At 41.6% G+C, this 13013-nt stretch overlaps 1 protein-coding gene across 6 annotated transcripts in view; it reads right to left on the reverse strand.

The window, feature by feature from the left end:
* Nucleotides 1-13013, reverse strand: part of RP1 (RP1 axonemal microtubule associated) — a 334459-nt gene that overhangs the window by 231641 nt on the left and 89805 nt on the right. For all 6 annotated transcript variants that reach the window (XM_075920698.1, XM_075920699.1, XM_075920700.1 and 3 more), the window contains 7 exons: nucleotides 10981-11057; nucleotides 10849-10880; nucleotides 10211-10340; nucleotides 6693-6793; nucleotides 2908-3081; nucleotides 2062-2274; nucleotides 1430-1607 (listed from right to left, as the gene is read on the reverse strand). In XM_075920698.1, coding sequence (XP_075776813.1) covers nucleotides 1430-1607; nucleotides 2062-2274; nucleotides 2908-3081; nucleotides 6693-6793; nucleotides 10211-10340; nucleotides 10849-10880; nucleotides 10981-11057 — 905 coding nt within the window. The remainder of the gene's footprint in view (nucleotides 1-1429; nucleotides 1608-2061; nucleotides 2275-2907; nucleotides 3082-6692; nucleotides 6794-10210; nucleotides 10341-10848; nucleotides 10881-10980; nucleotides 11058-13013) is intronic.

Raw genomic sequence — 13013 nt, forward strand, 5'->3', positions numbered from 1 at the left:
TGGATGTGGCTTTATCATCTGGCCATGGCACAGTACTAGGTAGGCTGCCCTGGGGAAGTATAGACTAGCTCTTTTTATACCATTCTTAAAGACATAGGAAGGACTACCTCTTACCCATATCACTGGACACTTATAATAATAAATAACAACAACAACAACAACGCTGGCAGCACTAGGACATAGACAAACTTAATTTCAAGTACTGCCACTTAGTCCAACACCTGCCTCCCAACCCCTATGTGTCTGTGCCTAATGCAGCCCATAAAGTACAGCAACTGTACATTATTTTTAAAAGGCAATCCCAAATTAATGTCTTTTAGTTCCTGAAGACTGGTTTCATGTTCCCATGTATCCTAGTGCCCCCATAAAAATCATGCCTATATTAAATTTCTCTCTTTTTGCCTCATAAAAAAGGGAGCATTAGTTAAGTGAAAAAAGATAAAAACTGATCAACTATTTCTAGTCATTTATTGCAGACTGCTGGCATCACAGAAATATTATCAATATTTAGCAAGATCACCATTGTCCATAGACATTGCAATTGAAACTCAGAGAAGTAGTTTCAAATCTCTTCCATAGTTTACTCATGATGAGAAGCGCTTTGTACTGTTCACACCTTCTAATTGTTGAACAAAAGTGATTATTTTGAACTGATCTGCAGACAACTAAAGTGAGTGTTAAAGCTACAGATTGATGCAGTGGGTAGATATTTGTGAGGAAGTACAGCGTCTTGGTTAGGTCAGAGAACCCAAAGATTTGGGTTCTAACTCTTCACAGACTTTCTGTGTGGAAGCTCCCCGTCTGTAGAAACATGGATAATATTATTTCCCCTACCTTATAAGGATGTTGTGATACTTAATTCATTAGTCTTCATAGAGGTGCTTTGTGGCCATGATTAGCAACAGAGAAATGTATAAAACCAAAACTCTCAGGTTTTAATAGATTGCAACCACAGACAGTGAGACAGAGTCTCTATTGCATTCACAGTTTAGGGATTTCCAGAGTGAGAGAGTCTACTGTGAATATACAAACAGTCTAGGTAACTCCTAAGATATATTTCTTGCCATCTCCAGCAGTGGGGCACACTGAGGTTAGGGAGGAAGTATAGCTGAGAAACACACAATCTGTATTCAGGTGAAGAACACGTTTTTTGGAACTCCTTCCAACACTCAAGTTTCATTTATTCTGAAAAAAAAATTCTAATTCCTGAGGATAAAAATTACTGGTATAAAAATCACCAATGTATGTGAAAGGAATGAGTTGCAAGTAGTATATGTTTCTCATTTAAAGTACTAAAACATTCAAAAGCAAATTTTCAAATCTTGTCTCTATATTTCTGCCTTAAACTTTATGGTTGTAAATATTTACATGGGCAGCTAAAAATATGTTAAATACTTAGTGGCTTTCTTTAGTATTCAAAGTTGCATACATTTAATGACTCGTGGGTAGAAAACAATGTTTCTGTCTCCAGTGTGAACAACTGGCTTGGTCTGACCATCAGGTTGGAGACCAACATACATCCCTCTGTTTTGCACAGATTCTAGACTCACAGATCCACTTTCTAAATTCTTCTCAGTTTTAAAGTGACAGTACACATCACCAGTCCTCTAAAAAAAAAAGAAGTAATAAGAAAATGTGAGTTCAGCAATTGAATGTGATACACAGTTGGACAACTTTGAAATAAAAACTTGAATGTGTGTGTCAATTCAGTTTGTTTTTTAAGGTTTTAGCATAGTACTATGTTGTCTAATTATTCAATTTATAAAGATAGCCTTGTGTTTGGATCTATTATTTTGTGATCAGAAAAAGAGATACAATGAAAGAGGGAGTTCTGATTTATATAAGGGTTTAAGAGAAGGTTAACATGTCTTCAAAGCAGAGTTTCCCAATTCTGCAAGTTTTATGACTGGGTGGGAATTGTAAAAAGTTTTAGACAACAGAGGATAGTGCAATTTGACTGACTTTAAAGATTTACTGACTCTAAAGATTTTCTTACTTCTCTCTGGCTTTGGCAAGTTAATTAAGCACTGCAAAAGGTAAATGTGAACAAGAACTGCTTACTGTTCCATTGCACTCGCCATTCTTAATCTTCAGATACATTCTTGGGTTTTTCAGACTCTCAATCATGCAAACTCCAGAGCTGATTTTATGCACTTTCCAGTAGGATTCTTCAGACTGCTTTCCTGCTCCACTGCAGCTCCCATCAGGCATGAGGCAGAGAGCCTGGCAGAGACTTGTGGTGAGTAGAATTATGGCACCACTGTGGAACACACCCTACAACAAATCAATAGATAAAAATATCCATTTGTAAATTGTACGGCTTTCCCTACCCCTCCCTTGGGCTTTAACAACTTGAAACACTCCATCTGACTGAGGGCTCATCTAGACTATGCTAAACTGTCAAAAGAGGATATGCAAATTCTTCTGATCTCACTTTCGAAAGTAGACAAGATACGGGTTTTTCGGCAACCCCCCCTTTTAAAAAAGCCACTTTTCCTCAAAAAATTGGTATACTCTATCATCAGTAGTTGTAGCGTTACATTAGCAATTAAGCAAAAGATGTGAAGGTTTTTTTCAAACCATCACAAGTGCATTTCCATGTATAAGTTACTATATATTTTTGTCACAAGGCATAAGAGTATTCCTTCAATTCTCCTATGCAAATAATTCCCCCATCCAGTTCTATTTTGTATGCAGCTCTGGCTTGGGAAGGTTGACTGTGACTTCCACATGGTTCACATCATGATGTCTCCCTGTTAAGCAATAGTCACAGTCTTTAGCTCCACCTAGTGGGAGGAGATCACTCTTTCAACGTTCAGTTTGCAGGATGTGCTCAACTACAGTGGATAAACAAGAATAAACAATTTGCACAGTTTACTTTCCTTCATCTCTCTCCCCCAACCTTACCTTCACATGCACAACAAATTCTTTTGAGAGTTCTGCATAGCCTATTGTATCCTTGGCTACTTTGCCTTGAAGCGTGAAGGTAATCGTGTGTCCTGGATTTCGGGCTGATTCCAGAATTGTGCAGCGATTTGGCTGAACATGAACTTGTAGCTCACAGAGAGTATCTTCACTGTCCTAACACAGAAAAAACTAGAATAATCAGTTATATGAACCTTTAGATATAAGTAATATGAATGAGCAGTCATACCATGGGTCTCTATTTCTGCACTTCTATTAATTCCTCCTGGTGCCAAGGTTGTGCCATTATTAGCAATGAAGATCATTCTAATATGGAAATGTCTTTGGGTCATTCTCAAATTTGGTTCTGAGCTTGAAATTCTAAAATTAAGAGGCCTGGAACTGGGCATAGAATCTTGAAATAAGACAAGCCTGTTATCTATTCATAATTATGTTCATCATATCTAGTTTGTGTCCTGGGTTCTGCTAGAGGACATCAACCCAGGAACCCCCAGAGACAGAACTTCTGCACTGTATAACAGGTAAAATACAAGGGCTCCTTATTGTGGGGTCTGGGTTCAGCTGGCACAATCCAGAAGAGAGGGTGCAGGACCAAGGCTCACAGGAAATGCACTCAGTATAGATCTTGGGTGCCTTTCATCAGCAGTCCCACTGTGCCTGCCCCCCCCCCCCCCCGATTGTGTATAATGACTCTGTATAAATGTCTAGTGAAGGAAGCAACCTACAGGACTGAAATCAGGCTTTCTATTTGTATTTGCATGATTAGCCTGTAAAGGGCTGAGTTATTTCCTGGTTCTTTTGTATGAAAGACACTATGCACAAAAACATACACGGTATTGGATTCCTAAAAGAGCTGGGCAAAAAATGAAAAGTTGCAAGATTTCATGGTTTCACAGTGGACTCTTGATTTTTCAAAAAAATTATTAAGGTTTTTGTTCTAACACATTAAACTCTCTCATTTACAGAAAACTCACATTTAGAAAATTGACAAAATGTCAGTAGTCATTTTTATAACAGTTCTGATAACTTTTAAAACCAAAAATTAGATTAAAAAAACAGGTGATAAACCTTTTGGGGAAACATTTTAAAGAGACAAGAGGTCATGAAATATTTTGTTCCCAAGAAAGGCCATTTTTTCATTAAAAAAACCCCTTTTAATTCAAAACATTTCAGCCAGCTCTAATTGAAGCTGTTGAGAATAAAAGAAATCATCACATGGCATTTAGATGAGGCTGTGAAACAAGAGTCGTAAGACCTTTGATTATATCTAAAAGCTACGAAAATGTTGACTGTATTACACTACTGTTTTACTGTTGAACAGCACCTTTCTTCCAAGGATCCAAAGTGCTTTAATCGATTAATTAATCCTCACGACTCCCTTATGAAGGGCTGGTGGTGCCGCCTGCTTCTCCTCCCATCTTCCTGCGGTATGTGTAGGAGAGGAGGCCAAAATCCAGCTGCAGCCATCCTGGTCTGGCCCCTCATCCAGCCACTGCTGTCTGGGTGCAGCAGCCCAGCCCCGGCCAGGTAAGGTAATCTGTCCCCAAGGCCCCACATTTTCTACTTCCCACCCACAGCACCCTGCCCTGCTTCCTGCACCTCCCACACACCTTAACCCTCTACTGAGCCCCTCATCCACCCCAACCCAGACTCCTGCACCCTCACATCCTTGCCATAATACTCCTGTACTCCCCCCAACAACCGAACCCTGTGCCCTGAGCCCACCACACACCTGAACCCCCTGCCTGACCCTAAATTGCTCTAAATGCAATTTTGAGCTGGTAAACTGAAGTAGGGACTTTAAGTGGTTTGCTCAAGTTCAAAAAGTGACAGACATGGAAATAGAAGACTGGACTCATTTCACCCAGTCTCCTATTTGTAATGATGGTGAGAACAAGAATAATTTTTATTGCTGTGTGGAACAAGGAGAGGGAAATTTGTATTGTTTGTTCTGTGGCTCAAAGCAATTCCCAAATAGGTGTCCAGTTCTGCAAGGTGCTGAGTAAACTCTTCTCCCACTAATACCAATGCATAGTATAGCCTGCTTATAACCTGCTCTGACCACTAGTTCAGGCACTACTCAAATAAGGAAAACCAAAACACAGTTGGTTCCATTCTCTACCTAAAAGAACCACCTTTCACACAACTCCGCTTGCCTAATAACATAGGCTACGTTTAGGCAGTGGCGCTATTTCAGGATACCACAAATAGATATTCTGCATCTTTAAACATGCCTGTTATTTCAAAATAGATTTAGAAATAATGGGCACGCTATTCTGGTGTCCCTGGAAGCCTTGTTCCACAAAGATTAAGGGGCTTGTCAGAATAGAGCTTTATTTTGAAATTTGGTGCTGTGATTGAAATTAGATAGAAATAACATACGCAATTTGCATAGCTCAAATTGCATATCTCATTTTGACCCACAGGTGCAGTGTGGATGCACTTGTATTGTGCACATTGTGGCAGAGCAATGCTGGGCTTTGCTTCAGGGAGGAAGACTCTTTCCTGTTGAGCTCAGTATCTCTACAGTAGGTGAGAAAAGGGAGAAGAGAGAAAAGGGAGAGGACTTCTTTTGTGCAGTGCAGAAAGTCCACTCGTTCTGAAGTGAGCTAAGGGAGGGTGCTCAAGAGGAAAATAAGAAGGTGTCTATTTCTTGAAGATCTCTCAGGAGGACACAAAGAGACTCTCTTCTAAAGGGTTCCTGGGCTTCACAAGAGATGGGATGGAAAAGCTTCTCCTGCAGCGCTCAGGCGCTCCATTCTTTACAAATCTCTCTAATGTAGAGCTCAGGAACTTTGCAAGTTGAGAAGGGGTTGGGGCAAGGTCTCTTTCTTTCCCACCTCCAAAACTTGCAAGTTCTGATATCACCTAGGCTGTATCTTCTGGCCATAGATCAGCCAGTTGAATTGACCAGGGCTGTGGAATAGTAAGCTGTGCGCTTATGCGACCTCCTAGAGGAGATTCAAATGCTGCCCAGCTGATTAGCAAAGCCAGCTACGTTTTTTTGTTTCTACTGGTGGTGCATATTTGCACATGCCTCAGTGCACATAAAAACACAAAAAATCTGCACATGGATGGAAAAAGTTAGAGGGAATATTTCTGTGGAAGAACCCTCCACATAAGTTCACTAAATGAGATCCAGTTTCTTTGGCTCCCACCCAATAGGTCTTACAAGGTTTTATTTGCTTGACTTTCCAAGAAGCTTGAGATCAGGAAAAGGTGCAAGTTAAAAAAGTACTATCTATGGCTATTGACCAAAATCTACCATTGAGAAGAAGATGAGAAATGAGGGGATTTAGCTAGGCTTGGAATATAAACTTGCAATAAGCCCTAGAAAGGCAGATTAGTTATTAAAAGTGATAGGGAAATAACAAGATATTTACAATTATCCCTTGGCACTGATAATTATCCATGGAGAGATGTCAGAGCATGGCAGATATACTGTCAATATTTGACTAAATGGTATGAACAATGAAACACAGCTCATAATATTCCTTGCTGCTTAAATCAGATCCTTTTCAGTGAACCATTATTAATATTAAGTGAGATACTGAGATACAGGAGGAAAGAGTAAAAAGAAAAGTAGATGGGCCCCAAAGCAGAAACCAAACTTTCCTGATCTTTGGAAGTTCAAACTTCAGATTGTGGGTTTGTAGGTTGGCCTCACGTGTGATTGGATGTACCTACTATTCAGAACAGAGAACTAAATATTTAATACAAAGAATAAAAAATATGAAACTATTAAAAACAATAAGGCAATTTCATACCTTTCCAATGACAAAGCCATTGTCAAGAGCAAGGGCAAGGTGTGGCATCAGATGACTCTTAAATACACGTGCATTTCTTTTGAAAGTCACGTCGAAAAGACCTAAAGAGTTTGGGGGAGAAAGAAGGTGGAGCCACAGATATATTTAAACTGATTTTTACATCTAATACCTACAAGTGACTTCTGATCCTGCAATGACATTATGTGGCAGGGAAAAGGCTGAATTTAAAATAAATAGTCAGAGTGGAGGCATAATTTGATCTGATCCACAGACCTCCTCCCTATTAATTTGGGCAACCTCATAAATTCAAGGCTCACTGCCTCACAGTTATCAGCAAACAGCAAACATCTCTTGAGAAAAGTAGATTTATTATCTGTAACATATCAAAACAAAATAATTACCATATTCCAATACTCCAGAAAGGAAGCCCAGGGACACCATTAAATTTACTGGAGGCCTCTCTATGACTAATTGATTTTATGTGGAAGACACACAGATAATACAGTGAAGTGCAGCAGTATAAAATCTGAAGATCGATAGAGAGATAGATTTTTATTTATTATTCGTAAAAACAAATTTTGTAGCATGGCTCTGAATTTCCAAATTCTTCAGATTAACCTCTTCCATGATGCCTCCAAAACCCTTGACAACGGTTATTGCATTGGCAGTGACAGTTGTTTATTTATTATGCTTACAACAATAACATTGCCAATAGGAGAACACAAAATAGGTCCCTGTTGTATCTCATTATATATTTAGGGAGAAATTCTCAACCCAATTCTGGCATCTGTGAACCTGGTAATAGGGCTGGAGCATCTCTAGACCCGTATCGTAAGGGAAGGATTTCTGTAGCATAGGCAATATGGAAGGCAATTCCCAGCAGGTGCTGGGGCGAAAGGTGTGTCTGAGGCCGGGTGCAGCACACAGCACTACTGAGATTCCAGGCATCACTGTTAGGGTTGCCAGGTATCCGGTATTGAACCAGACAGTCCAGTATCTGGACTTTGTGACTGGTAAACAAATTGAGAAAATACCGGACATATAAATGTCTGGTAGTTTCTAAGGGTATGTCTACACTACCCCGCTAGTTCGAACTAGGAGGGTAATGTATGCATACCGCACTTGCTAATGAAGCCCGGGATTTGAATTTCCTGGGCTTCATTAGCATAAGCGGGGAGCCGCCATTTTTAAATCCCCGCTGCTTCGAACCCCGTGCAGCGCGGCTACACGGGGCTCGAACTAGGTAGTTCGGACTAGGTTCCTATTCCGAACTACCGGTACACCTCGTTTCACGAGGAGTAATGGTAGTTCGGAATAGGCACCCTAGTCCGAACTACCTAGTTCGAGCCCCGTGTAGCCGCGCTGCACGGGGTTCGAAGCAGCGGGGATTTAAAAATGGCGGCTCCCCGCTTATGCTAATGAAGCCCGGGAAATTCAAATCCCGGGCTTCATTAGCAAGTGCGGTATGCATACATTACCCTCCTAGTTCGAACTAGGAGGGTAGTGTAGACATACCCTAAGTAAGTAAGTTTCTCTGCTTTTCCCGGGCCCGGTTTGGCACCCAATGGAAGCCCGCTTGGGACACGTGGCAATTAAAGGGGCCACAACCTCTCATTTCGGCCCAACCTCCCTAATCTCCCCCCCCCCCCCCCCCCAGGTCTCCATGGTTACTCCCCGGTGCTTTTTTTTTTTTAGCTCGATAAATTTTTATCGAATTTTTGCCCGGTATTTTTTTTAAACCATCTGGCAACCATAGTCACTGTGGCTCCTAGAGAGGCTGTTATAACTCAAACAGGGCCCAGGGCCCCATTATTTCAAGACCTCTCTCATCTCTGGAGCAGCCCACGACTGGGCGGGTGCTAGGCGATTGCTACTGTATCCCCTCCTTCCTGAGCTGAGAGTTTGGTGCTGTGCTCCTTAGAGCACAGTGTTTAGTGCTTTTGCTCTGTGAAGACTTAATCCCTAACTGGGGCCTCTGCCACTTTACAAATAAACACATAAATAACATTGTACTCTCCCTAAATGCATACAACTCCCACTCAGAGTAATAAATACACTGAGTCAAACTGGTGTAATTCCACTGTGCCACTTCTCTCCCAGAGGCCTTTTCTATCACTTGATGGGCCCACTGGCAGTGCAAGTTGCTACTCAGAGTGGTAGAATCTGGCCTGGAGATTTTTATCTATTGACTAATTTTGTTTAATTCATAATAAAACAGACCCGATGCAACCTGCTGTTTAGTAGTTAAAAAGTACGTATATTCATTCCGTGAAACAAGGGTGTATTCACTGTTCGCCTGGTTAAACTATTGTTTTAATTACATCAACTAAATTCACGGTGATCATCTCATACGCGAGGACATCTTGCATGCTGGCAGTGTTCTTACATGCCAGAATCAAAACTACAGCTCAAAATATAACAACAACAATGGCACTGCTCTACCTGCTTCCGGTAAAATATCCTGGAACATTAACAATCCATCAGCCAAATCCTCAATTGATGTAAATTTCCATTACTCCATCAAAAGCACTGGTGCTACCCTGATTTACATGATTTGAGGAGATGGTCCCAAGTTACTAATACATTTTTCTGTTTTGTCCCACCAACATTTGAAAGGAATGTGTGAGGGTAGAGATGGGTTCTTCATACCAAGAAGCATATGCAGATACATACCTTCATTTCACATCACAATTGTGCTACCTGAGTACTCCATTTACAGGGCCATTTGCAGTAACTGTGTGCACAGTTGTGGTACCTGCATGATTACACACTGACTGAGAATACTACTCACTGAAAAGTAGAAGAATTAAATGGAAGGAAGATGCTATAAATGTAATGTGTCTATATGTTTAAAAACTTCCATACGGAAGTCCACATATAAGCAGAATGGAAAGTGTACACAGATACAGTAGTTGCAGTGAAAGAAACAGCAGTATACATTTGGATTCTGCATGCACAGCAATTACGTACGCTGTGGTATCATGTGGAATTGAATCAAACATAATCCATCAGTCAAAGCCATAGTGTTAAAAATTGAATAGATTTGCTTATTGCCTCTGTGCAGACTAAGGGTATGTCTACACTAAACACCCTAGTTCAAACTAGGGTGGCTAATGTAGTCATTCGAACTTGCAAATGAAGCCCGGGATTAAAATATCCCGGGCTTTATTTGCATGTTCCCGGGCACCGCCATTTTTAAATGCCCGGTAGTTCAAACTCCGTGCCCACGGCTACACGTGGCACGGGCTAGGTAGTTTGAACTAAAGCCCCTAATTCGGACTACCGTTCCTCCTCATTGCAATTAGGGGCTTTAGTGAGATGTTCTTTTACAACAAAACCATGTGGCTTTTGCCATTAATAGTTTTCAACAATTCCTGGAGTAAGCGCATTCATGACTGTCATCCTCTTCTCCTGTGAGAATTAACTTTGTATCATATACATGAAATCCACAATGATCTGGCGATGCCTTCCTTCCTCATGCTGTTCACCCACACATCCCCACCTGACAAATATTTTACCATATTTGTCCTTCTTGTCACCAAGTGCATCAACGGTGCCATCTGGACTGAGGCGTATGAAACCACGGGTGAGCCTGCTGTAGAACTGAAGAGTGTTGCCTTTCTGAAACTTCCATCCTTCAGCAGCCCACTAGTTATATTTTTAAAAGAAGGAAGAAATGAGCCTTTGTGAAAAGATACAGGAAAAAAACTTTACATACAGAAAAAATAGTGATCTGATTTTCCCTAAAAAAAGACATTGTGTATTAGGGATGGCAAACCTCAGGCCTTGGGGGCTGGATGTGGTCCCTAGCTTGCCTGGATCTGGCCCAAGAGGCTCAGGGCTCCCCCTACCAGCACTGGGGAGCCCATGTTGGTGCTCCAGCTCCCCCCCCCCCCCCACCCCCACTGCCCCACCTCAGGACTGGAGCACACAAAATCTAATAGGCTGGGCCCTCTAGGCTCTGGTGTGCAAGGGGAATGTGAGGCGTGTCTTCCTTTTTACTTCTCAATCCAGAGCCCCCAATCCACTTGCTTCTTACTTGTGTGTGGCCCTCAATTGATTTTTCTGTGGGTCAGCAGCCCACAACCCAAAAAAAGGTTCCTCACCCCTGTTGTATACTGTCAAATCAATTTTTAAAAAAAGAAAAAGTCTTTACATTTTCTGCTTTCTTGAGTTCCAGCTCTTGCCCTGCAGAGATAGAGAGAAGGTGATCAGTTTATGTGGCCTGGTCTTTCTTTGGCACAGCCGCAGAGACAATGCACTCTCGTCTGCATTGTTTTAGGCTTACCTGCGGAGAAGGTGGTGGTGTCAGCAAGGTTTAGTTCTCTTACAATTTTACCATCTTCTTCCCCTTGATCTAGCCACCTTTGACGAAACACGGAGCTCATTACGATTCTGTAGTTTTGATCTCAAAGCCAGCAATATTTGACACAATTTTTACATATTTATTGCATTTTAATATTTTGTGAACTGAGGCCCTGACCCAGCAAAGCACTTAAGCATATGCTTAACTTTAAGCAGGAGAGAATTCCCACTGACTTCAGTGGGACTGCTCAGTTTTTTAAGGTTATATGTGTGCTTATGTGCTTTTCTCGGTCAGGGTCTAAAAGCACAAGCCAGCCTGATTATGTGGAGATCTCAACTAGCAATCTGAAGTTAGGGTATGTCTACACTACAAAGTTAGTTCGAACTAGCGCTGTAGTGTAGACGTACCCTTAGGGATCAGTAATAGCAGATCCACTGCCCACCCTCTCTGCTTTGAAAAGGCCACTGCAGTGAGCCAAGCTGTACAGATCTCTAAAATTACCTCTCATGAAGCAAATTTATTGCAGGCTAAATAAATAACCGTCCTGCCCATGCCATCCAATCCAGGTATGAACAATGCCATAGAAAATAATAATAAAAAAGTTCTTTTCTCTTTTCACTTATGCTGCATAAAGTAGAGCTCACACAATTAAAATCAAAGGCGCTGAACCACTGTAAAAGTGATGTCAGTGAGAGGTGTATCTGGTCCTACCACCCCACATGGGATTTTTTTGGTGCCAAACAGATTTGAACCAGCCCTGAATTATTTATTAAACTAGCATTGTATTTCAAGCTCCCTCTGTAGCAGTTCATCTCACTTACAGTACTGAATCAGAATTAGGTCACGCAAAGACGTGGTGCTATATCAGATGGGCAGAAAGCCCACACGCACACATAAATCAATTTCAGGATGCACATCAATCACTCAAAGCTGTCTTGAGCCCTTATTTATTCACTGGTAGAAATGAAAGAAGGACACCGCCGCCAGTGCCATTGGCAAGCTGTAGCTGGATTCCTATGTGACTGGACTTTGCCAATTCTTAATATTTATACTGATTTTTATTATCGCTGTCCATAAGCCGTTTGTGATTTAATGAGGCCTGAGCAAAGGAGTCGCAGATTCAGAGTGGAAGAGGCCACAGGAGAAGCAGCAGGGAAATAGGGATTGCTTCCAGCTCTGCTGCTGCTCAGTGATAGGTAGACAGGGAAAGGACCAGCCACTCAGAGACACATCAGTGATGGCAATATCTTGAGAACCAAGAGGCTGATCCTCAGACTATTGAAGGAAATGGCAAAGCTACCATTGATGTCATCAATAGTGCAGAATTACCCTTAAAGAGAGAACAACCCAGCCAACCAAAAAGTGTTGCCGTGGAGAGCAGAGCAGAGCAGCTGATGTCATATCCAAAGTGTTGGATGAGAGGAATGTTCCAGTCAGCAGCTCCTGAAGGTTTTAGCAGATGTGGGCTGGAGACTCCTAATACAGAACTTTTCAATGCTCAGTCAATGGTGAAGTGTATCCCAGGTCTGAAGTGATCAGATAGGCTACGTCTACACTGGCATGATTTTCCGGAAATGCTTTTAACGGAAAAGTTTTCCATTAAAAACATTTTCGGAAAAGCGCGTCTAGATTGGCAGGATGCTTTTCCACAAAAGCACTTTTTGCAGAAAAGCGTCCATGGCCAATCTAGATGCGCTTTTCCGCAAAAAAGCCCCGATCGCCATTTTTGCGATCGGGGCTTTTTTGCGGAAAACAAATCTCTGCTGTCTAGACTTTTGCCCGAACAAGAGCAGCATAGTATTTCCACAAAAGCACTGACAATCTTACATGAGATCATCAGTGCTTTTGCGGAAAATCAAGCGGCCAGTGTTGACAGCTGGCAAGTTTTTCCACAAAAGCAGATGATTTTGCGGAAAAACTTGCCAGTCTAGACACAGCCATAGTGTTACCCTTGTTTGGTTGTTTGGTAGAGCATGTAAAAGGAGTTGGGCATCTCAGTCAAATCTCAGGGGACA

This window comes from Pelodiscus sinensis, chromosome 2 (assembly GCF_049634645.1).
Source record: "Pelodiscus sinensis isolate JC-2024 chromosome 2, ASM4963464v1, whole genome shotgun sequence".
Lineage (NCBI taxonomy): Eukaryota > Metazoa > Chordata > Testudines > Trionychidae > Pelodiscus > Pelodiscus sinensis.